The 24937-nt window shown below is 52.3% G+C and overlaps 1 protein-coding gene across 2 annotated transcripts; it reads right to left on the reverse strand.

Annotated features, from left to right (window-relative positions):
- Window positions 1–308: 308 nt before the first annotated feature.
- Window positions 309–24284, reverse strand: MOV10 (Mov10 RISC complex RNA helicase). 2 transcript variants are annotated; one of them, XM_035017747.1, is made up of 21 exons: window positions 24266–24284; window positions 23947–24129; window positions 9927–10130; window positions 9462–9697; window positions 9024–9282; window positions 7714–7848; window positions 6916–7084; window positions 5992–6146; window positions 5583–5759; window positions 5323–5470; window positions 4755–4913; window positions 4406–4509; window positions 4131–4228; window positions 3817–4033; window positions 2953–3070; window positions 2562–2753; window positions 2247–2321; window positions 1301–1426; window positions 1128–1216; window positions 715–836; window positions 549–640 (listed from the first exon to the last, which is right to left on the reverse strand). In XM_035017747.1, exons 2-21 carry the CDS (start codon window positions 24081–24083, stop codon window positions 549–551), a joined length of 3012 nt encoding a protein of 1003 aa, XP_034873638.1. In that variant the 5' UTR covers window positions 24084–24129; window positions 24266–24284. The 2 variants fall into 2 exon arrangements, with proteins under 2 accessions (XP_034873637.1, XP_034873638.1); XM_035017746.1 differs by lacking the exon at window positions 24266–24284 and having other exon boundaries at window positions 309–640.
- Between the last annotated feature and the right edge of the window lie 653 nt (window positions 24285–24937).

Raw genomic sequence — 24937 nt, forward strand, 5'->3', positions numbered from 1 at the left:
CTCCGGGGCAGGCAGGATGGAGTCTTGGAGCAAAGGATGAGGTCATGCCTGGCTCTGGGCCTTGGAGGCGGGTGAGGGGAGTGGTCTGGAGCAGGGGCTAAACTTAGAAGCCTGTGGGTGGCTTCCTTGCCACCTCCCACTGGGTTTCCTCCCCCTGGAGCTGGGGGCTGGGTTCCTCTCTGGTCGGGAGGGGTATGGCCCTGGGCAGGGTGTGACAGTCCCACCCTCCCATCTGGGGTCGGCCTGGGAGCTCAGGAAGGCCACAAGGCCAGAGGGGGCCAGGCTGAGGAGACAAGGAGGCTTTTGCATAGAACAAGATTTTGTTTTCAGTTTTTCTTCCTCCCCCTACCCCCAATTGTTAGCAGCTTGATGTGTCATTCTCCCCAGCAGGGGAGGGGCTGGAATGGCTTGGGTTGTAAACTCCCTTCCCAGCCTTCCTGTCCCGCAGAGGGGCAGCTCAGCTGGGCTCTGGTTCAGGCTGGGTTCTGATTCAGGGTCGGGTGGGCGGTTAAGGCTTGGCTGGTGTGAAAAAGCGGTCTGCTGTGTCTTCAGAGCTCATTCCTCCACTCTGGCTCTACTTGCAGGGACAGGCCATCTTCTCCCTCCCGCTCCTGGGGGAGGTAGTCGTGACTTTGGGGCCCTAGAAAGAAAAGAGGTGAGCCTGTCTTCCTTACCTCCTCCCCTAGTGCTGTCCCCTACCTGGCCCAGCCGTACCTGAGGTAGAGGGCCTGAGCTTGCTCAGGCCTTGGAGCAAGTTCTGTCCCTGCTGCAGGTCCAGTTTGGCAGGGAAGGGGCACCCGGTGTACCCCCCGTTTTCTTTACAGAACTCCAGGAATCTGTGGGGTACAGGGACAGTCACACACATAGAGCTGCGCAAGCCTGGCCGAAGAGCGCTGTTAGAGGCTGGGGGCTAGGCCTTGGTCCTGCTACACCGGCCTGTGCCTCCGGGCCAGTTGCTTATCCTCTGCCAGGTAACTTAAACGGGGGTATTGTGAGGACGAACCTACGAACCCACTGAACAGACCTGCGGATTAACTGAGCCACAAGGAGGTGCTTAATCTAGCTGCACCTGCCCCAGGCTGGAGGTTGTGGCTACCCAGAGGGATTATGGGGGTGGGAATGCTCACACTTTCCAGTCAGGGTCATGGCCCAGGAGAAGCGGGTTGCCCACCACGATGAGCAAAGCCTTGGCCCGGGTCACAGCCACGTTGAACCTCTGGAAGGAAGGAGTGCTAGGGTCATGGGAGGGAAGGACCTTAAGGAAGGAAGAATTCCTCCAACCAGCCACCAGCCCTCGAACCTTGGGGTTCTTAAGGAAACCCAGGTTAAAGTCCAGATCCAGCTGCACAAAGCTCTGGCTGCTCCGGACGGTGGAAATGAGGATGACGCTGCGCTCTTGGCCTTGGAACTCTTCCACGGAGCCCACCTGGAGGGTGAGAGACAGGGCCTGCAGCGTGGGGCTCACAGGGGAAGCAGAGGGGTGCGCCCTGCCTCGGGGAGCTGGAGCTCCAAGGCTGATGCAGGGAAGTCCCCGGGCATTCGTCGCAGTGGAGGGAGTGGGCAGGAAAGAGAATGGGAAGATTGCCCTGGAAGCTGACACCTGAAGCGGGGAATCCCGGTAAGGCGGCAAGGTGCGGGCTAGAAAGGGTTCTCAGCCAAGAAAACATGGTTGCAAGGACTTGGTAACTCAGAGCCGTGGTTTTCAAACTTGCAGAAAGACAATCACTAAGTACTTGTTAAAGACAAACTGGAGGCCTTTCAATCGGAGAGCAAACCCCGGCTGCACGCTAGATCACCTGAGGAGCCCTACAAGACTAGCGATGCCCTGGTTCTGGCCCCAGGTAGCCGCCGGGTGGGGCTCTGGCAGCGGGCGCGCTAAAAGCTTTCCAGGTGATCCTTATCTGCAGGCAGTGGTGAGAAGCACCACCTGAGAGTCCAAGCACTGACTGACTCAGAGGGTGGGAAGGGTGAGCAGGGACACTATCACATGACGGGTCAGGCAGGCTGGGAGTTCGGACTTCATCCTCAGGGCAGAGGCCTCAAACCGGCCTGGTGGGTAAGAATCAAGAATCTGGTGGGGTGCTTCTTGGTCCCGGCCCGGAAGGACAAGCCACCCAGCCGGGATCTGCAGGAGGGAGAGGGCTGGGGAGGGCCCCGCTGTGTCTCAGGCCGTGAGCCAGTGAGCGTGGGGTGCCTGGGGAGGTCTCTGGGAGTGGAGGGGAGTGTGCAACAGTGGTGAGTGTCACCTTCAAGTCTTTGATGTCGTCCAGTCCCCGAAGCTCCTTGTCAAGTTTGGTGATGCAATGACGGATTTTTTCCACCTGGAAGATGGGGACAGGTGCCTTTCTCTCATTCCATTACCCCAGTGCAAAAGGGAGCCAGGCAGGTGGCCAGGGAGCTGGGGGGCAAAGAGGCAGGGACAGCTGACCTCTGAGCTCTTCTGAGATATGGGGCCAGCAGAGGCCTGAGCTCCTGGAACCTCCACCTAGTGGTCTGGCTACGAAGGAGGTGCCATCTGGAGCGGGGGGTGTCCCACCCTCGATGGGAACTGAGGGCCTGACCTGCTTCCGATATGGAGAGATGACACCCACGCTTCGGGGGCTCAGGCGGGCTTTGCCCTTCTTGGAGGAGGGGGCCAGAAGCAGCTTCAGGTAGGAAGTCACTGTGGCAGCCTCTTCCGGGTTGAAGAATGATGGGCTATTGCCCTCACGCTCATCCTTGCCCATTACGCCATGAAAGATGATGGGAAAGCCCTGGATGGGGGTCAGGGGAAACCTTCAGCCAGACCTCCCATCTCCCTTCCCTCCCACCCCCACACCCATGCAGGGAATGTGGGATCTCAGGCCAAGGTGACAAAGCCTGTGACTTCCACTCAGAGCCGCCTCCTACCTAGTAGGAGGGAAGCTGGGGTACAGGGGTGGCAGCCTGAGCCCCTGCCCTGTTCAGCCTCACCTGTCGAGGCAGACCCTCCCAGCGGCAGAAACGCTCTCGGTCCACAATGTCGGCACAGGCCTGCAGCTCCCCTTCATAATAGAGTCGGTTAGGGATATCCAGGATGGTGGGGTGGGACCTGGGAGGTGGAGGAGGAAGATTATTTCTGCCCCACCCTCGGGGTTCCCCCTGCTCTACCTGCTCTGGGTCCACACACATCATCCTCCTGTTGCCCACCCCCTGGACAGCAGACCTGTTGAGCTGTGTTGCGCCGCTAGGCACTCAACTGCACGAGGCAGAACCCAATGGGGTTCCTGAGAGCATCTGGTCCGTGGATTTCATGGGCCAAATTTAAAAGGAAAACACAAGAAAGGGGGAACCCATCCTCAGGTTTCAATTTTGCCAAGGAAGGACAGTACAAAAACACTGATCACCTACTATTGCCATTATTTGACGAAATAACGTGTTAACTCTAAAAGCAGAACTAATAACACAACAGCTAAGGCCGACTGAACTCGTAAGTGGGACTTAATCCGAGGAACTCCGAACTTAGGAATTCATCTGAGCATTTTAGGTACATGAACTCCTTGACTAAAGCAGATATACAGCTCTTTAATTTGAGTAACGATTAGGTTTATGAAAGACCGCCTTGTCCCAATTTTGCTGATTTCTCCTCGGAGGACTGCCGGGAGACCAGACGATCCCGCAACACACAGCTAAGCAAACCGCTCTAAAGTGAAGCCACTTGCAAGGCCAGAGCCCATGAGCAGCAGTGATGGGGCCGGAGTGGAGATCCCGTAACCTCGAGCAGCAAGACCGCAGGATGGAGCCGCGGGCGGGGGGCTGCGCGGGGCGGGTGAAGGCACGGTGAGGGGGCGGGGCTACCTGTAGTTGCGCAGCAGCTTGGTTATGAACTGGGGGTTATAGCCATTGGAGCCCTTCTTGTATAGGGCGTTGTAGGTCAGCAGCCGCTCCAGCAGTGAGTACCCCAGCCCATGCTTCTGGGTCAGCGGGGAGCGCAGCACGGGCCCCAGCTGCCTAGGGTCTCCTGCCAGCACCAGCTGCCCTCCTGGATTGTCTGTTTCCTTGACTTCCATCAGCCCTGAGAGGCGGGGTGCCGTGGGGAGAAAGTTAAGCAGCGGGACCTCCCCCAACCCCATGCAGGGCGGTACACACGCAGCCCACCCCGAACCCCTCACCTGCTATGGCCACCAGACTCTCGGGCTCCATGGAGTGGCCGGCCTCGTCGATGAAGATGTGTGTGAAGTGATCGATGGGAAACTGAGCTGAGACCAACCTGGGGAGCGTCAGGCCGAGCAGGGGTCATATCCGGGCACCTGACCACCAAACGTGAATGCCCACCCTGGCTGGCCCCTCACCCCACTGGCCAGGCATTGTTCTTCCCCAGCCCACTACCTCCTTACTTACACACATGATGGACACACACATACACGCACACGCACACACTTCCCACCTGCTGGCCGTGATGAGGGTGGTAATCAAGACACGATATTCCTGCAGCTTCTTCTTGGCGGGAAACACGTAATCCCCCTTCTTTGCATCCCAGTTGCAGCAGGGCTGTGGAGTGTGGAGAGAGGGGGGGGGATCAGCCAGCTCCACCCATCCTCACCCTCACTCTGGGTCTCCCAGGCAATTTTCTTCACCGCCCACGCATGGAAATGGAAGGCCAGAGAGGGGTCCCGACCCACCCAAGCTCCTGCAGCAAGTATCAGAATCCAGGTAACCTCATTTCCTGGCCCCAGCATCTACCCTGAACCTCCCAGCACCTGCCATCCCTCAGCCCTGCACACTTCTCCAGGTACCTTGATGTCCTCGGGCACCATGCGAATGTCCCTGCTGGGGGCCAGGAGGCGGTAGATGGAGCTGGGCAGGTGGACCCGGAGCCGCTGACAGAGGAGGTCAGCCCCTGAGTTGGACGGAGCGCAGGCCAGGATGTGGGCTTTGGGCAAGTGTTTCACCACCTGGTGTGGGGATAGGCACAGTGTGGGAAGCAGCTTCTTTGGCTCCAGAGGGAGGGGTAGGGGAGAGACTTGGTTGTGACTCATGTTGGCACGGGGTGGCATTTGTGTCCCAGACCTGAGGGAGGCAGTGACACAAAAGGCAAGTTCTGACCACCCCCCGCCCCCCCAGTCCAAGTACGCACTTTACTGCTGGAAACTTGGTGTAGTAAACATTCGAGTCTATGATGGCCGAAACATGACTGGTGACTCCCGAGTCGTGCAGGACCCACCCTGCCCAACAATGCTCAGCAGCCACACGGACTCTTGAGGCCAGCCGGGGCTGATCAGGGAGCTGGAGGCACCCAGAATCTGGGAGCTGCTTGGCCCCTGGGGGACTCAGCGTAGGCCCGGGTCTATGCTCAGGCCCCACCTGCTTGATGGCTTCCACTAGGGTGACAGTCTTGCCAGTGCCCGGAGGCCCAAAGATGATGTAGGGAGCTGGACGGGTGGTACCCATGACAATGTACTTCATGGCCTGCAGCTGCTCAGGGTTCGACTCCAGACTGCGGTCATATAGCCTGGCAGAGGGGCCCGAAACAGGATGTCACCTGGTGTCACAAAGGCCTTCCCGACTCCATCCCCAGTGCCCCCCACTCCAAGTAGCCCCAGAGCACCCCTGCCCGGTCTCACTTGAGCTTCACATCTGAGGGCAGCAACGGGACCCCACGGGAGGCCACGGGAAAGAGCATGGGCCACAGTGGCCAGCGCCCCGTGAGCTCCAGGGCGCGGTGCTGCACCCGCAGGGGCTGGCGGTTGAAGGTAAAGTTCACCTTGAAGGTCAGCCCATCCACAAAGCGGCTCAGGAGGCTTTGGGAAAGGAGAGGGGGAAAGAGCTCCAGTCAGGGGCCAGGACTCTCTGCATCTACCCTGATTTCCAGTCCCACCAGCAGAAGCTGCTACTGAGGCATCTCGGGGTTCCCCCTGAAGAAAAGCTCTGTCCCCGGGGTACCCCTCATCTCAGGGAGAAACACATCTGCTGCTCTGGCCTAAGAAATATCTATACACCCTACTGGCAGCTCATTGTTCCCCCAACACCCACCTCGTGGAAAAGCTCAGCTTGACACGGTCCAATTCCACCTTATGTACAAAGCCCTTGTAGGTGACAGGGTCCTCCTGATGGGTCTCAGAGGACAAAAGTGCGAACAGGTGGTCACCCCGTAGCACTGAGGGGCGGCTCTCGGTCACCCCGGGAACCTGTGGGGTGTGGACACAAGCAAGCTTCTATCCCAGGGATGGGTACTGGAGGGCCCAACCGCCCGGCTCTCCAGACTTCCTCTGAGGGACAAGGACTGAGGCGCTGTCCTTCTACCCCAAGACCCAGGGAGCTTTGCTGCTTTCCTCTTCCACCTGCCAGGGCAGAAGTCGGGGGATGAGCAAAGAGACAAGTCTGCCCCAACTGCACAGAGATGCTGAGCCCAGCAGTCCTGGGAACGCTCCCTGAACAATTTCAGGACTTGAAAGCCAGATTCCCAGCCCATCCGTTTGCCCTCTTGGCCAACTTGGATCCTACTCTGCCCTTGAAATCTTGCTCGAAGCTCAGCTACTGCAGGGATCTTTCCCTGCTCATCCCCAGCCCCTGCCTCTCTTAGCTGGTGTCCTCCTCGGCGCCCGAGTGCAGGACTCTATGCTCATGTGTTACTCGGGGCTTATGCGTACGACACTCAACATCTGAGAGCTGGAAAGGGATCTAAGAATTATCTAGCCCAGCTCTGTACTTTTCAGATAAGGGAACTAAGGCCCAGAGAGAGCACGGGACTTGCCCAAGGCCGCATAGTTAGCAGTAGCCCTGTGTGGACTAAAACCCAGGCCCTCCCTCCCCATGGCCCTGCTCCGACACCCATTAGGGGCAGAGGAGGCCTACTCTGCTCCTTGCTGAGCCCTCTGGGGGCAGGAACGTGTTCCCCTCAGCCTACTGGCTGGGTGATGTGAGCCCACCCTCCCTGCACCAGATCCGAGCCCTGACCTCCAGTGTGAGCAGCCTGGGGTTCTGGTCTGCGGGGTCCCAGGTCATGGGCACCGACTCCAGGTCATAATGGCGGATGTCATGCTCCATCTGCAGCTCCTCCAGGTGCAGCAGGAGCCGGAGCTTCACCTCGTAGTTCCTCCATTGCAGGCCTGTCTCCAGCTGGGCCCTGGCGTGACGGGTGGGTGGACGGGAGAACAGGACGGGTCAGGCAACCCCACTGCCCGGGAGCAGCCACCCTCTCCCACCCACAGCTCTGGGGCCCTGGAAGCACCAAGAATCAGAGAAAACTAGAAGGGCAGAGAAGTGGGTGGGGCTCAGAGGCCTCAGAGCACGGAGCCCCGGCTCTCCACTCCTTCCTTCCGACACCGCTGCCCCCACCTCAGACCTGACTTGGCATCCGCACCATGGATCCTAGGGCCTGGAACATTCTCCCGCCAAGATGCTCCTGTGACGTACGCCCTCGCCTCATTCAAATGTCATTCTCTGCTCAAATATCACCTTCTCAAAGAGGCCAGCACTAACTGCCCTCCGCAAGATAGCACACCCCATCCCCTTATCTGAAAATGCAGCTTTACCTGCGTTCTTCGTAGCCCTCAGCACTACATGAAACCATGAGATAGATGCTCATTTTCCCCCACTGCCATGGGCAAGGCCGTCATGTGAATGATTCACCTTGAACAGTGCCTGCTCAGTACAGGAATGAAGGAACGGAGCACAGGAGGCTGAGGACAGACTATGGGGCAGTGCGAAGAGACACAGAAAGCAGCATGAGGGGCGCAGAAGGGTGGCTCTTACTTGATCTCTGCAATCTCCTTTGGGGCAGTGAAGATACTTGTCCCCTGAAGAAGGATGGGGAGCAGCTGCCGGAGGCGAGCGGGTGGGTAGTACGTGCCCAGCGCCAGACTCAGCTCCAGGTCATAGCCCTTAGCGCTGCAAGAGTGGGGGAAGCAAAGTGACCACAAATTCAGAGCTCTCTCCCCTTCAGAGAGGTGGAGAAGGCCCCTCCCCGGAAGATGCAAGAAGCCCTTCTAGAAAACTATTGCTGAAGGGGGTCAGCAGCTTTTGCCCAAGGAGGCAGAACTCACTACCCGATGAAGCTGCTCATCCCAAGGCTGGACCGGTCTCATTTTTGGAAAGCACCATACTTGGAAACTTTCAAAAAACACATATGGGGGCGCATGGGTGGCTCAGTCAGTTAAGTGTCTGCCTTTGGCTCAGGTCATGATCCCAGGGTCCTGGGATCGAGCCCCGCATTGGGCTCTCTGCTCAGTGGGGAGCCTGCTTCTCCCTCTCCCTCTGCCTGCCGCTCCCCCTGCTTGTGCTTTCTGTCTCTGTCAAATAAATAAATAAAATCTTAAAAAAGAAAAACCCCACATATGTAAGACACGTATATGTAAATAGTATGGGTGTAAGTAATCAGAAAATAGCTAATAAATGAGTAAATAAGTAACATTCTCATCATCCAGGGATAACCAACATTTAATTTTTTGGTAGGTAAACTTCTAGACTTTGCCAATTTGTATTACATGCATATAGTTTTAACAAAAAGAGCTCAATTGCCTACAGTTTGCTTTTCTAGCTCAGTATTCTGTAAACCTCTAGCCATGTCAAAAAAAGAGGTCTAAACAAATAGGATTCCACTCATGTCAAATGTCCATAATAGGCAATCTATAGACACAGAAGGCAGATGCATGGTTGCTCAGGGCTGGGAGGAATGGGGAGCAAATGGGGTGGCAGCTAAAGGGCATGGGTTCCTTTGTGGGTGATGAAGTGTTCCAAAACGGATCATGGGGATAGTTGCCCTGAGAACCTTTACATGGGTGAATTGTATGGTATGTGAATTATCTCCAGAAATCTGTAAAAAGGAGAGAGAGAGAGGTCTACCACAGGCTGCCTAACTATCTATCATACGATCGAAAATGCTTAGCATTTTTTCAGAGTCACCTGCAACTTTCTTCCCCAACAGAAAAGGTCTCCGAGGCCCGGAGGAGTTACAAACTCACTTGGGAAAGGGGCGCCGGCTAGGGCTCTCGGCTCTTCCCACGGGCCCCCACTGTCACGGAGGGCACCCCAGCCCGGACTGGGTTGGAGGGAAAAGGAGTTACCGATCAGGTCTCTCTCCTTCCTCTATCCGGCTGGTCACTACAGGGTTTCCAGTGATCCGGGTCCGCTTGAAGGGAGTCGTGGGCTTCAGCTGTGCAGCCAGGGGACTGTGGGCAACGGCGGCCAAGAATCGGGCGATGTAGAAAGTACCAGCTCCTTCTGAACCCGGCTCCCCTGGGCCCAGCAGCTCCCAGAGCACCGTGGCCGGGAAGTAGCCCACAAAGCTGGTCTTGCAATGGACATGGAGCTCGTAGCACTCGCCTGAGGGGGACAGCGGAGTGAGAGGGGACAGGGGAAGGATGCTCCCCCAGCAGCCGCAGCTCAGGGTAGGAGCGCCTCCCGCAACAGAGGGACAGCAAGAGCGTGTTTCCAGAGGCACCAACTCTTCCCAGGGCAAGCCCCTGTCCACCAAAGGCTCTTTCCTGCGGAAATCCACTCACCGGGGCCCAGTGGGCAGGGCAGCTCCTGGTCTCCATTGTAGAAGGCAAACTGGGGGGTCCGGCAGAGTGGGAAGAGGTGAGTGAGGGTGACAGGCTGGGTTCCTCCGTTCCGAAGCCTCAGGGTCAGCACCTCCTTGCGGTTCAAATCCAGGCGGATAAGGAGCTGCCCATCTCGGGCTTCATGGGGCCCCTGGACTTCCACGTCCACCCCATGTTTCCCGTGAAGATACTCAGCCCTGGGGAGAGCGGGAGTCAAGGCGGGGCTGGGACAGGAGGGACCTAGAAAAGGGGAGGCTGGCGAAGTGCCCGCTGAGCTCAGGAACCCCACCGCCTCTCCCCAGACCCGACTAGCTCTTTCCCTACCCTTCCCCCACTCCTTGAAGGAGGGGGCCTTACCCCAAACTGAGGCCACCCACTCTTCCCTCAGCCAGACAGCTTCCCCCCGCAACACCCACACCCACACACCTGTCGTAGAAGATCTTGGCTAGCAGTGACTTGTGGTGTTTGCTGATGTCTGACCCCAGCTTCACTCTCCTCTTTTCTGGGAACCACACGTTGGCCCAGCGGTCGAGTCTGAAGAACCTGACCCGAGTCTTGGTGACGTAGGCCAGATTTGCAATCTTCATTCCATACAGCATGGAGGAGAAGCCAGGGGCAGGGGTCCCAAAGCTGCCGGAAGCAGAGGAGACTGGGAAGTGAGGGAAGGCAGGGCTGCCGGGGGGGTGGGGGTGGGGGTGGGGGCAGAAGGGGACGCTGTCTGCGGGTCGCTCTGTGTGGGACACACCAGCCCTGCTGCGGAACAGGACAGGACCCAGGGACAGAGACTCAGGCCGGGGTCATAGGAATTTTTTATGTTTTCAGGGAATTCAAGAGGACTTCCCAAGACAAAATATGATTGTTTTAAAACAGCAGGTTGTAGAGTGTGCATTTCTGAGGAGGAAAGCCCAGTATTGGGCTGGTGATTTGGAGGACTAAGGGAAGAGAGACAAAGAAATGAAGATTTGGGGGGGGCGGGGGCAGAAAAAAAAAAAGATAGCAACAACCCAGCGGAAAGAGCTAGGGCTAAGGGGAAGCCGAGTGAGCTGATTCAGAGGGGTGGACCTGGGGTCCTGCCTGACGGTGAGGAGGGAGAGAGGGGTCAGAGAGAGCACAGATGTCCAGGGTGTGTGGACAAGGTGGCTGATCAGACAGCAGTTTCCACCTGAAGTCAAAGGGTGCAGGTGGAACCCAAGCAGGAAGGGAAAGGATCCTTCTCCAGAGATCAAATAGCTTGGTTTTGTGCCTAGAGAAGGTGAAGACAGGGAAAACTGGTCAGAAGGACAATAACCTCAAGGTTTAGTGCCTGGAATTCAGTTTAGTCAACTCAACACTTACAGAGACCTGTTATGTGCCAGACCCTGCGCTAGGCCCTGGGGGGGGTGGTTCAATGAGGCAGGAGACCCAGGCCTGCCTCGAGGAACCCAGCATAGACTGAACACATGGATTCCGGTGTTGCTGCCGGGGGCGCAGCCAAGGAGGAGCACGGAGCCAGGCTGGCCACGAAGGCTTCCCGGGGACAGCGGTCTGAACCGAGTCCTGAAGAATGAATGGGTGTCAACCGCGCACGAGAGCTCGGAGCGCCAAGTGTGAGCCAAGGTGGAGGGCTATGCAAGAACAGGTGCAGGAGGTCAGGGGACCTCCCACTTGGCCCCTGGCCGGGTCACCTCGGGCTACGTCACTTCTTGGGAGTCTCACTTTCCTCCCATATGGAACAGGGATAAGGACAAATTACCTGGTGGGGTTGCTATGAGGGTTACATGAGGGACGGGCGCTGCGGTGTCCATCTAGCCCAGTGCCTGGCACATAAGGAGATCTCCGTAAGGTGTGCTAGGATTAGTATTACACACAGCCGGGGGGCGCTACGGTGAAAAGGGCGGGGTGGGCGTGGTGGGAGGCAGCAGAGGTGGGCAGGGACCAGGTCACATAGGTTGGCATGCCAGGCCCGGAAGCCTAGACTTGACCCTTGCCCTCCTTTCCTGACAACCAGGAGCTGGGGGGCATCCCCACATGTGACACACCCAAGATCTGGACAACTGACCACCCTCCCTCGGTGCGTTCTAGGGAACGCAAGCAAATTCGTTCGTAAGAACCATGGTAATCCCTATTTAACTTGGAAGGCTAAAGCAGCAGGGTCACTCACTAGCGTGTAACGAGATCATTTATGGTCCGCACCATTCCCTGGTGCCCCCTGCCTGTCACTCTGCCCCTCTCCCTTCTCACCCCGAGCAAATGAGACTGATACTACTCGGAAAACTTGTGAATCAGCTCTGATTTGTTTCAAAGAGATGATAAGTCATTTCGAGAACATAACAGAAAATGCTCAGTAAATGTTACCTACTATTATTAGTATTCATATTAGTAGTAATAGTAGTACTAAGAGTAGCAGTGGTAGTAGGGGTAGCAACAACTTACTTTCAGCCCACGGCAGAGGCTACACTGTGGTTACAGAACCCCCGCGGGTGGTGGGTTTTAAGCAGGGGAGTGGCAAGATCTTATGTGCATTTCAGATCACTCTGGCATCAGGATTGGAGGATGGATTTGCTGGAGGCAAGACTGTAGGCAGGGACACCAGTTAGAAAAAGGCCATTGCAACAGTCTAATTAAAAGATGACAAGGGCCTGAATGAGGTGGTGGTGAGGACAGAAGAAGGGCCAGATCTGATAATATTTAGAATGTAAAATCAGCAGAATCTGGTGATTGACAGGAGGGGGGAATGGAAGCGGGGGAAGAGGGAGGCGTCCAGACAGTGCTCAAATCCGTGGCTTGGCTTCTGGGACCATTCCTGAGATAGGAGGTAAAGACAGGAGGAGGAGAAGGAGGAGGTTGGAGGGCCGACCATAACGTTTGGATTTGGACATGTTCAGTTCGAGATTCCTGTGGTCCAGAGGCAGCTGGCTCCAGGAGTCGGAAACTGAGAACTCAGGCCAAAATCAGGCCTGAGTCTGGCCTAACACTCAGGAGTCCTCGGTGGTAGTTACAACCATAGAGGTGTGTGGGATCTCCCCAGGCAGTGTGAGTCCTCTGAGAAGAGTCGTGACCTCGACAACCCAGGGAGGAGGAGAAAACTTCCTAAGAGAGGGAGGACAATCAGCAGGAAGTCTCCACATCAGGTATCAGGCTCAAATGCTGCCGCCGAGAGGTCCAGTCGCAAAGGGACAGAAATCAGGAAGCGTCACTGGCATTCACCAGGGCCCCTTGATAAGTTCCACAGATGGAGCACAAACTCAAATGGCAAGAGAAGCCAGGCTCCACGGGCATCTTCCATACCTGAGCCCTCTCCGGCACCTGCACGGTCCCATTTCTGAGCCATCAGTGGAAGAAGGACTCACGTCCCTCATAACTCCACTTAAGGAAACAACAGTGGAGGTGCTTTGAGATGCAGCCGGCTCTCAGCTTACTGCTGGGGAGCAAACGGGGCTCTGAGGGGCCTGAGCAAACCTGAGAGCGCATGCCCTGTCTCGGGTTGGGGGGGGGGAGGTACTCCTTGCTACTCATCTCCAGACAGCTGTGCCCGGCAGGGAATGGAGGCCCAAGATGGCCAGATCTTTTGGCTTTTAAGAGAAGCCCAAATCAGGGCGCCTGGGTGGCTCAGCTGGCTGGCCGTCCGACTCTTGGTTTCGGCTCAGGTCATGACCTCCTGCTCCGGAGATGGAGCCCCGTATGTCAGGCTCCCCGCTCAGTGGGGAGTCTGCTTCCCCTGAGCCCCCTCTCCCCACTCAAACACACACGCTCTCTCTCAAATAAATGAATCTTAAAAAGAGAGACAGAGAGAGAGAAGCCCAAATCAAAATTTGAATGTGAAATCTATTTTTGGAAACTTCCGCATGGGCCCCAAGGGCAAGAGGAACTCAACTTTGCAAGTTTTGCAACTTCACTTCCGCCTTGGGTACTACCATCTAAGTATTTCTCAAATTACTCCCCATGCCTATTACCACTCCTCAAATTCCCCTACCCCTGGTCTAAGGCAACAGCCATAACAAAAAAAAATTTTTTCCGTCAGAAACTGACTACATATTTGTGGAAAAAAACCCTCCCAATTCTTTTTTTTTTTTTTTTTTTAAAGATTTTATTTATTTATTTGAGACAGAGAGAATGAGAGAGAGGAGGGTCAGAGGGAGAAGCAGACTCCGTGCCGAGCAGGGAGCCTGATGCGGGACTCGATCCAGGGACTCCAGGATCATGACCTGAGCCGAAGGCAGTCGCTTAACCAACTGAGCCACCCAGGCGCCCAAAACCTCCCAATTCTTGTATTCTACATCTAGGCACCTAGATATCTAGGAAAAAAGATGAACACATCCAGATGACCAGATGAAAAGATGTTCCAAAGGTAGAGAAATGCAAATTACAGTCACTCTGAGACACCATTTTACTTCCATTAGACCGACAAAAGTGGAAAATAGAGCATGTATTACTCTTGGGCATATGTGCAGAAGTGGGCTCTTGAACATTGCTGGTAGAAAGGTGAAGTACGACAACCTTTCGGGAAACAATCTGGCAACATCTCCGAACATCTGAAATATAGGTATCCTTTAACTCAGGAATCACATTCCTGGGAAGGTATCCCATAGAAAGAACAGTGCCTAAGGATCTGATCCAATAATATTTAGAATGTAAAACTAATGTAAAGTAATTAATGTAATGTAAAGTGAGGATGCTTACTGCAGATTTATTCACAGTGGCCGAAAACTGGAAACAAAAAAAATGCCCATCAACAGGGAGATGGCTGAATAAATCGCCAATGCCTATACCATGGAATGCTAGGCAGGGGTGAAAAAGAACACATCACACCTACCCAGATGGCTAAAATTTAAAAGCCTGACAACACCAAATGTTGCCAAGGACACGGGACACACCAGAACACTCCTGCATTGTCAGAGTATAAACTGGTACAATCCCTTTGGAAAAAGGCGCCGTTTCATGTCAAACTAAACATATGTCCCAATGTTCTGATTTTTAATGAAAAGAACATCACGGGTGCAATAAAAATTCATTAAATAATGCAACCATAACACCTAGTACAGACCTAGCACTGGTATTTATCCAATAAATACTTGCTGGGAGAATGAGTGAAAGGATTATTAAATAATTTCAGACTATGCTTTTATTTATTTATTTTTTTAATATTTTTATTTATTTATTTGACAGAGAAAGACACAGCGAGAGAGGGAACACAAGCAGGGAGAGTGGGAGAGGGAGAAGCAGGCTTCCCACGGAGCAGGAAGCCCGATGCGGGGCTCAATCCCAGGACCCTGGGATCATGACCTGAGCCGAAGGCAGACGCTTAACCGACTGAGCCACCCAGGCGCCCCCAGACTATGCTTTTATAGACTAAACAGATGACATTGCAAACACTCAACCAGGGGCGCCTGGGTGGCTCAGTCGTTAAACTCCTGCCTTCGGCTTGGGTCATGATCCCAGGGTCCTGGGATCGAGCCCCGTATCGGGCTCCCTGCTCTGCGGGAAGCCTGCTTCTCCCTCTCCCACTCCCCCTGCTTGTGTTCCCTCTCTCGCTGTCTCACTCTCTGTCAAATAAATAAATAAAATCTTTAAAAAAAACCAAAAAAACCCCAAAAAACCCCCACTCAACCACTGGCTGGCATAGAGCACTCTGCTGGGCAGGGGCCTGGGGTGTTACATGTCAAGTTATATACATGGTCCAAACTTGGACATATATATAATTATATAATAGTATTACATACCATTATAAATATAATAAATATATAATTTACATAATCCTTTACACATACTGTCCAAACTTGGACACACATATAATAATATATGAATATACATATAATAACTATATATATAAATAAATATTATATATATATATAAAGGGAGGCAGATAGTGGAAAGGAAGTAAAATGAAGACCATGACCCGGTCACACTACTTTTAGATGACTATGTACATTCGGAATTATTAGTTATAAGCAAAAAGAATAAATTAAGGCTGACTTAAGTGATAAGAGCTATTTATCAGTAAGTTGAGAAATGGGCTCAGGAAACCGGCAGGAACCAGGGAGGGCTGAGCAGCCTCATCCTAGACAAGGTCACAACAGAGGATGAGTCCAGCTGCCAACCACCAAGAAAGAAGTCAAGCAACTTGCCTAAGATTTAAAAATAAAAATAAACACATATTTACCCTGTGACCCAGCAACTCTCCTCCCAGGTATATCCCCAAGTGAAATGTGCAAGAATGTTCACAGAGATTTTATTCAACATGGCCCTAAACCCAGAGCAATGTTCATGAACAGAAGAACAGATAAACAAACTGTGATTTGTATTCAGATGAAGTATAATAACTCAGTGATAAAAAGAAGCTGCTGATGAACACAACATGGATGAATCTCAACCAGGCTAGCTCAGTTGATTGAGCAGGCGGACTCTCTACCTTGGGGTCATGAGTTCTCACCCCACGTTTGTGGTAGAGTTTACTTAAAACAAACAAAACATTATGTTGAGTGAAAGGTGGCTTTCACAAGAGTGCATACCTGGGGCGCCTGGGTGGCGAAGTCGGTTAAGTGCCCGACCCTTGGTTTCAGCTCAGATCACGATCTCAGGGTTGTGAGATCCAATGGTGGGCTCAGTGGGAAGTCTGCTGGGAATTCTCTCTCTATCTTTGCCCCCCTTCTCAAATAAATAAATAAAATCTTTAAAAAAAAAACCCAAAAAACCCCAAGAGTGCATACCTCTGATTCCATTAAATGAAGTTCCAGACAAGCACAATCTCAAAAAAAAAAAAAAAAATCAGAGCAGTGGTCTCCTCTGGGTGGTTAAGGGTGAAGACCAACCAGGAAAGATGAGGGAAATTTTGGGGGTGATGTCATGTTCTATGTCTTGATAGGGACTACACAGGATGTATGGATTTGTTAAAACTGATAGAGTGGTACAGTTAAAATGTGTCCATTTCACGGTCTATAAGTTTTACTTAAATTTGGAACTCTTACAGTTAATAATAATCATGCTGAAGTGTTTGGGGAGAGGTGCACTGAAGTCGGTAACTTACTCACAGAAATGCATCGAAAATACTAAGACGGATCGATGGACAGGTGTGCAAAATACTAATTAAGAAATCTAGGTGAGGGTATATGGGGGTTTGCTGTACAATCATTTCAACTTTTCTTTATGTTTGAAGTTTGTCATAATAAAATGTTGGGGAAAAAAATCCCAACGATGTATTAGAGGTCTACCAGATGATCAGGAATGATTTCTGTGATGTACTGCTGAGTAAGAAAAGCAGGATATGGAAAATGCAGATAGCATGATCCTTTTTATTTTTATTTATTTATTTTTTAAGATTTTATTTATTTATTTGAGAGAGAGAGAGACAGAGCATTAAGCAGGGGGACCGGCAGGCAGAGGGAGAGGGAGAAGCAAGCTCCCCACGGAGCAGGGAGCCTGACTTGGGGCTCAATCCATCCCAGGACTCTGGGATCATGACCTGAGCCTCGGCAGACACTTAGCGACTGAGCCACCCAGGTGCCCCAGCATGATCCTTTTTAAGTAAAACAACCCAAAGAACACCCTGGTTGTTATCATGAGTTTTCTGAGCATGGGGCAGAAAGTGGAAATGGAGGTGGGATACTGATGAGGAGGGACCCACAATAACAAGGATATATTATAATGATCCCAGAGGGATCATATGATGTACATATGGGTGCATAAAGAGATAAATGATGGGGTGGACACCCAAAGGATCAAAAAACTTACTAACACAGAACATTAAGGGCCCTCACTCCCAACTACCAGTTTAACTGTTTGAGGTGTATTTTTCTATATGTACTTTTTTATATAAAGACTTTTTTTTAAAAAAGATTTTATTTATTTATTTGGCAAAGAGAGAGCGCACAGCTGGGAGAGCGGCAGGCAGAGGGTGAAGCAGGCTCCCCGCTGAGCAGGGAGCCTGACACAGGACTCAGGCACCCCTAGACTTTTTTTTAAGTAGGCTCCACAACGAATGCAGGGCTTGAACTCACAACCCTGAGATCAGCACCTGAGAAGAATCTGGGGACTGCTGCTCTAGGCAGAAAAATCTTACCTTTTACCTTTAATTCTGTTCTACTTAATGATGAAAGGAAGAGAGAATGAAAAATGAACCAAAGTGAAAAGGATACGTTAATATTGTACCTGCATCATGTAAAGCAAAATGTGGTTGGTTGAACATCGTAAGTAGCAAATAGAGGAGTATATGAGTTTAACATATATGGCTAATATTGGTGAGGGCGTTGTTTATATCATCTTAAACCAGAGATATTTTCAAGGCATAAAAATTTCAAGACATTTGGGGCGCCTGGGTGGCTCAGTGGGTTAAGCATCTGCCTTTGGCTCAGGTCATGATCCCAGGGTCCAGGGATCGAGCCCCACATCGGGCTCCCTACCCTGCGGGAAGCCTGCTTCTCCCTCTGCCTCTGCCGCTCCCCCTGCTTGTGTGTGCTCTCTCTCGCTCTCTGATAAATAAATAAAATCTTAAAAAAAATTAAAAAAATTTCAAGACATTTGGGCATACTGTGGTAGATTGGAAAGAGCATGGGGTCTTTTTTCAGACCCTGTCTTTATCTTTCAAGAGCTGTATAATTTTGGTCTAGTCACTTACAAGGATTCTGTTTTCTCATCTGCAAAGTGAAGGTGATGCTAATAACAGATCTACTTCACAGGGTAGTGGTGAGAATCAAAGAAGGTAATGTGCATGGGAGCACTTGACAAACTATAAATTGTTCTTCAAATCTTAAGATTTCTTTAAGATGGTCTTTTCAATATCTTTTTCTTGACTGCTTATACTTAAAAAAAATTCCTATTTCCCCTCTTCCTCCATTAGAATGAAGTCCAAACTGCCAAGGAGTTTATTAAAATCATAGAGCATGCAGAAAATGAATATCAGGTAAGAAGACTTGGAACTAATTTTTCTAGATCTAGATTCTTCTCAGGTGCTGATCTCAGGGTTGTGAGTTCAAGCCCCGCATTCGTTGTGGAGCCTACTTAAAAAAAAAAAAAAGTCTAGGGGTGCCTGAGTCCTGCGTCAGGCTCCCTGCTCAGCCCCGTGTCGGGCTCCTTGCTCAGTGAGGAGGAGCCTGCTTCTCCCTCTCCCAGCACTCTCTGGCTGTCTCTCTCAAATAAATAAATATCTTAAAAAAAAAAAAAAAAAAAAAAGACCTGAGATCAAGAGTCAGACACTCCACCGACTAAGCCACCCAAGTGCCCCAAAGACTTTTTTAAATACACAAATTTTTCCCGTGTGCAACACACTCTCTCCTGCAACAGACTTCTTTCACCACCATGGACAGCCTTCTCGGACATTTTACCAAGCCACCTTGCTCTTTCCAATGGCTCTAAAGGACAGCACGGTATGAATGCAGGTGCTGTGTTTCACTACTTGTCCAGCGATAGACAGTTAGGCACCTACAATTTTTGGCTATTTCAAATGTTATAATAACCATCCATGCACAAAAACTCTTGTAGGAGATTCATGGGACAAATGCCTTCAAAGCAGAACTTCCGGGTCAAACAGAATGACTCTTCACAACTTTGGAAAGTTCTGCCAAACTGTCCTCTAAACAGGTTGTACAAACTTAACGTTATCACTGACAAGAATTTGAGAATACCCTTTTCCCAGACCCTAATGCCAGAAATCTTCAATCTTTTCAACTTTTGACAATCTGATAAACAAACAAACAAAAATGGTACCTTGCTTAAATCTGCATTTCCCTGATCACTGACGAGGATCTTTCCTTCTGTTTGTTAGTCATTTGGGTTTCTTCCCCTAAACCAGCAGGAGTTATTACCAAACACAAATTGGGTCATGGCCCCCATTCATGACTCCACGGTCTATAAGATGGAGTCCAACCTTTTAAATATGGCATACTTGGATCCTCTGCATAACAAGGATAATGCTAACACAGACACCATCAACATTTATTGGACACTCCTGAAGTCCCTGCATGCATGATCTCATTTAATCCTCACAACCAGGTAGCAACTATTATTATCCCATTTTAGAGAAGAAGATACTGAGGCACAGGTCCTCACGTCAATCCCTCCTCAACCCTCAACCGTACCTCGGCCATTCCCAACTACTTGGATCACTCTCCAGACTTCCCGTCCCTGTGGGCATCCTCAGTCTGTAATGCCCTGCCCTTCGCCCCTGTTATTGTATGGTGAACAATAATGAATCTTTTTAGATGCAGTGCAGGAAAAGCAGCTAGAGGAATGGCATTTCGTAACAAAATATCAAATCTGGCAAGGATCTTAAAGGGACATCTAGTTCTGTGTTTTACAAACTGTGAGTTGCAACTCTCATTAGTGGGTCAAGACCAGGATTTTTATAAAACTGAAGTAGAACAGAATAAAAAATATCAGAGGGCAGGGAGTGAGACTCCTTACTGTTTCAAGAACACACATTGTTCTGTGAAAGCGGAGCATCCCAGGCCTCGAAGTAAAATGTATTCTTTACTGGGGCACCTGGGTGGCTCAGTCGTTAAGCGTCTGCCTTCGGCTCAGGTCATGGTCCCGGGGTCCTGGGATCGAGCCCCACATTGGGCTCTCTGCTCCGCGGGAAGCCTGCTTCTCCCTCTCCCACTCCCCCTGCTTGTGTTCCCTCTCTGCCTGTCTCTCTCTGTCAAATAAATAAAATCTTAAAAAAAAAAAAAAGTGTTAAAAAAAAAATGTATTCTTTACTGCCAGCAGAGGTCGAACCACCCAGCCATTCTCCACGCCAGAAGCATCTTTCTACAACCCTGAATCCCTCAACTCCTACTATGAACTTTCTGTGCCTTCCTATTTCTGTTAAGATTAAAAGTAAGCAAACAAACAAGGCCTCTTGGCAGCGGGCAAGGTTCTGCCCCATGGGGCCCCTGCCTCCCTCTGGCCTTCCCGTGACGGTCACGGAGTTCATGCTAAGCTCGTGAAGGTGCTACTCCCCCTGGGTCTGGAATGCTGTCCCCTTCCCCCTTATGTCCGTAAACTCCCGTTTATCTTTCCAGATTCTGTTCCAACATCACTTTCTCCCAGAAACCTCAGATTCCTAGACCAGGTCGGGGCTCCGAGTTACACACTCCAATCGCGTCCTGGACCTTTTGTTCCTAGCACTTATCACAACCGTAATTAAATAATGATGTTTCACTGCCGCCTCCTTCCTTAGACAGGTCCCTTCTGTGCATCTACAGCAGCTCGTGCGGTTTTGCTTTGCTCACAGGAAGCATTCGGCCAAGATTCGTTGAAGAAAAGAATGAGTCTCCTGCCCAAGTTCCTGTCATGAAACTTCTCGTGACACCCGTCGTTCCTCCATACGACAGCCCCCCAACCATCACTGTAGTAATGACAGCTACCACTTCCAGAGCCCACGCAACAGGCTTCACAACATAAAGGCTTTGACCTAGGCCATAGCTCATTTTGGCCTCACCCAACCCTCAGAGAAGGGCATTCTTTTAGGCACAGTAACAGGAACATTTAGATAGTTGTTCAAAATCCAATGCAAAACTCGTAAGTGGCCCAGCCAAGATCTGAACTCCAGCTATCTAAACCCTATCCCCGGCCCATGCAGGACTGTTTCATTTGTCCACACATCTGCCACCGCCCCCCACCCCCACTAGACTATGATGAGAGGCAGGAACCCAGGCACAGACAGGCGCAGAGCCTCATTAAACATTATTTGCTAAATAATGACCAACTTGGCAGCGAGCATCACAACATCCTGAAATAACCTAGCTGGCCCCTCCCAGCATAGGAAATCTTCCTAGAATTCCTGCCAGGGGGTGACTTGCTATAGCTCTCGGGCAGCCCATTCTCTTCGGAGATCAACTCTACATCAACTCGACTTACTAATTCAATTCCATCCTGCCAGTACTTACAGAGCATCTACGACCTACCCGGGGACTGACCTACCCGGGGACTGCCGAAAGGTGCAAATGTGACCAAACGCCTGTCCCCACCTTCAGACGATCTGACAGTCCGGTCGGGCAGCCGGCCACATATGAGCTCCAGCACAACACAATTGGGCTATATAACCTGGCTATGGAGAACGAGCGCCGAGGGCCCAGAGGAAGCAGCAGTGAATTCCCACTGGGAGGACGAGGGTTGATGTCACAGCATTCCAGCCTGGGTTTAAAGGATGCGTTAATAAAGTTCTCTCTAATCCTAACAGAAATCTCCAGCCACCAGGCCCGGGGAGGGGGCGGGGGGGCATGTTGAATGAACCTAGTTCTGCCTTCTGGAGTGTGACAGGTATAATCCTCTCCACCATGACAGTCTTCAAAATATTCAAGGATTACTACCTTGTTCTCTCCAATGTCTCTCTTTTCAAGCACACATTTCTCAAGGTTGTTTTTTTTTTTTTTTTAAGTAATCTCTACATCCAACATGAAGCTTGAACTCATGACCCTGAAATCAAGAGTGGCATGCTCTACCAACTGAGCCAGCCAGGTGCCCCCTCTTAGGTTTTTCTGACTGGGTCTCACGACAGAATATCAATCAACATAGAAGCTTTTTCTCTTCCTCCTCCCGAGTATTAACACTACCCTTAGCCTTCAAATCCAAGGCCAAGGTCAATGTCACCTTCTCCATCGAATTCCCTAATTACAGAGGAGTGGCATCTATTTGCATAAGAAAACACAAAATTCCCTAATAATCACAGGGGGGTATTTGCATAAAAACAAATGCATATAGTAAAAATTACTTTCGAAACCCCTTAAATTCACCCATGATGTGCATTATATCTGGTTTTCCGTATATGCAGTCTGACAGAGCCTGTTTTTCCCTGGGACTGGAACATACTGCATAGCTTTGGTTTAGAGCTGATAAAGACTCTCTCCTTGACCCAACTTTAGTCAGGCTCCTCTGAACCCCCTTCTCGATTAGGCCTCAACCTTGCCCCCCCACCCCTTAATGTGTCTGTCCTCTTAGTAATTTCCCATCCACTGACCCATCTCTCTCCTGTTGGCTATCAATTCCCAGCTGTCTTTGCTGTGTTGGGAGTAAAGCTTGCTTTCCCCTACTACAATAGTCTTAAATAAAGTCTTCTCCACCAGTCTAACAAGTATCCAAAGAATACATTCTGTAACAGAGCCAAAAGAAGTAGTTGACTTGTGTTCAGAACCACGCTGTACTTATATTTTGTGAACATAGGTGAATTCAGGGATGTGAAGGGCTGATAATGTCTCAGTTGTAACTGCTCTTTCCTTAATTCTCTTCGGCAGAGAGAAGTATATTCCTTATCTCTGTTATATTCCTCACGTTATTTGACCATTTATGATAGTATATTTTATGCATGCATACGCCATGCCTTATTATAGCCTCTGGCTCCCCTGGGCTTGCGTATTATTCATCTTTGGATTCCCCACAGTGCCCAGCACAGGGTGAGGGCATAAACAGGTCATAATCGTTGCCCCTTTCTCAGATGTTGCTCGAGCCTGTTAATGTTCCTCTTAGAATGTGACACTCATTACTGGGGGGGGAAAAAAATCCAGATATGATCTGGTCACTACGTCCTCCCCCAACCGAAACCACACTTCTATTAACACAGTCTACCACTTCTTTGACTCTTTCAGCGGCCACACCGGCCTTCTGGTCTGTTAAAACCCAGAGCGTTTTTCAGGAGCAAAGACAGGAAGCCGACATCCCCACCACCCCGTATTTATTTGTGTAAGTCTTCACATTTATCCCTGTTAAATCGTGTCGTGGTTTTCGGCCCAAGGCTGCAGCCTGCTGATAGGTGCTTCTGAAGCACAATTCTGTGGTTTGCCAGAGAGAAGTGTCTGATTTTCACTTCGATGCTAGCCGGAAAAGGGGACCAAACAGCCCGCAGCCACAGGGGGAGAAGGGCCTCCAGGAGGCTGGCCCTGGGTCTCCATGGAGAAGCCACAGGTGCTAATGGAGGTTTGGTACGCACGTAGTTTGCGCCCTTTTCTTCTTTGCCGAGCTGCCCGAGATTCTCCCTCCGACCCCGGCTCTCCTCAGCTCCCCGGGATAGCGGACCCCTCCCTGCAGCAGCCCCCCGGCAGCGGGGCGGGGGGTCCCCGCAGAGCCCGCGCCAGGGCCGGCCGCCAGCGGCAGGCAGCTCCCTCCCGCGGTCCCGCGTTGCCTGGGCCCCCCTCCCGAGTTCCCCTCCCCCCACGCCGAGCGCAACCGGCCCCCCCCGCTCCCCGCCCTCCCCCCGCGAGCGGCGCGTGAGCGCGGGACCCCGCTCCCCGGCCCGGGCCGCCGGTGGGGGGGGCGCGCGGGCTGCGCGGGAGGCTCTGCGCGGGGACCGGGCGCAGGGGCCCGGCCGGGCAGAGCGGGCGGGCTCCGGGCGGCGCTGGCGGGGCGTGGGCACGGAGCGGGAGGGGAGGTCTGCGCCGCCCCGGGACCGGCTTGCGCCACTGGGGGAGCTGCGTCCCACCGCGCCCCGGGGCGGGAAGGGTGGCCCCGCGGCGGGGGTCGTGGCGGCGAGCTGGGCCCGCGAATCTGGGCCGGCCCGTACCTGATCTTGAAATCCCAGTTATAAACGGTCCGCAGCCGCTCGCGATCTGTCTCCATGTCCAGTCCCCGATCGACCAGGAAACTCTCGAAGCACTGGCCCGTCTCCCGGAGCTGCCGGCAGCTGAACTTACTGGGCATCGCGGCGGCGGCTGCGGCCCAGGCAGGAGGGTCCGTGGAAATGAAACTGAAAGTCGCCGCCGCGGATGTAAGTTGGCGGCCCTGGGATGCGGGTGCAGCAGGGGGAAGCCCCCTAACTCTGACCCCTGGTCCTACAGGCTCCCTTCTCCCCACCAGGCTTCCCTCCTCTGTTCTTTTCCTACCTGAGCCTTCCCTTCGGTCTCTCCGTCCTATCCCCTCCCCCTCCTCCCATTAACTCTTTCCTAAGGAGTCTGACCCCTCCCTCAGGGCCCTCCCCTTACCCCAAGCTCCCTCCCCTGGCTTCGAGCCAGAATCCGAACGTGGCTACCGCCTGGGGCCCCCCGAGCCGCCCTGGCGGACGTCCGAGCCTCAGCTAGGGCTACTCCCACGCCCACCCCCCAGGGCCTCGGGACTTAGTGAAAAGCGGGAGAGCAAAGGGCAGGGACTGGGACCTGGGTTGGCTGCAGCTGGGCTGGGGCAGCTCATCCAGCACCTCCCCCAGACTGCTAGGGACAGAAACCAGTACGGAAGCGAGCGGCACGCCCCCCTCCCCCATTCTCCCTCCCCGGGCTTTTCAGACGCAGGGAGGAAAGCATAAGAGCCAAAAGAAGTTCGGGGGAAAGAACCAAGTGTCTCTGAGATAAAGGTGTGTGTACGTGTGGGAGGGAGGGACAAGGGGCTCCGCCAGCAAGAACAGTCATTACTTTTCTCAGCCGCACAGGTTTCGTTTCAGTGGAAAGACTGGTGATCCCTGCCCTTGAGCTACGTATGGCACTTAATTGCATTCCAGTCTGTATTGCTCTTTAATTGTTACGAGTATATAAGCAAGGGTTGCCCCAGTTATCAAAATATCA

Source organism: Mirounga leonina, unplaced genomic scaffold (assembly GCF_011800145.1).
Source record: "Mirounga leonina isolate KUSES-001 unplaced genomic scaffold, KU_Mleo_1.0 Mir_173, whole genome shotgun sequence".
Classification (NCBI taxonomy): domain Eukaryota; kingdom Metazoa; phylum Chordata; class Mammalia; order Carnivora; family Phocidae; genus Mirounga; species Mirounga leonina.

Excerpts from the sequence above, each read along its gene's own strand:
- MOV10 (XM_035017746.1), bottom strand. The coding sequence starts at position 24,083 with ATGCCCAGTAAGTTCAGCTGCCGGCAGCTCCGGGAGACGGGCCAGTGC. Across the intron at positions 4,510-4,754 it reads TGGTGCCCGAGGACATCAAG|CCCTGCTGCAACTGGGATGC; the intron begins GTACCTGGAGAA and ends CACACTCCACAG. Across the intron at positions 641-714 it reads GCTCAGGCCCTCTACCTCAG|GGCCCCAAAGTCACGACTAC; the intron begins GTACGGCTGGGC and ends TTTTCTTTCTAG.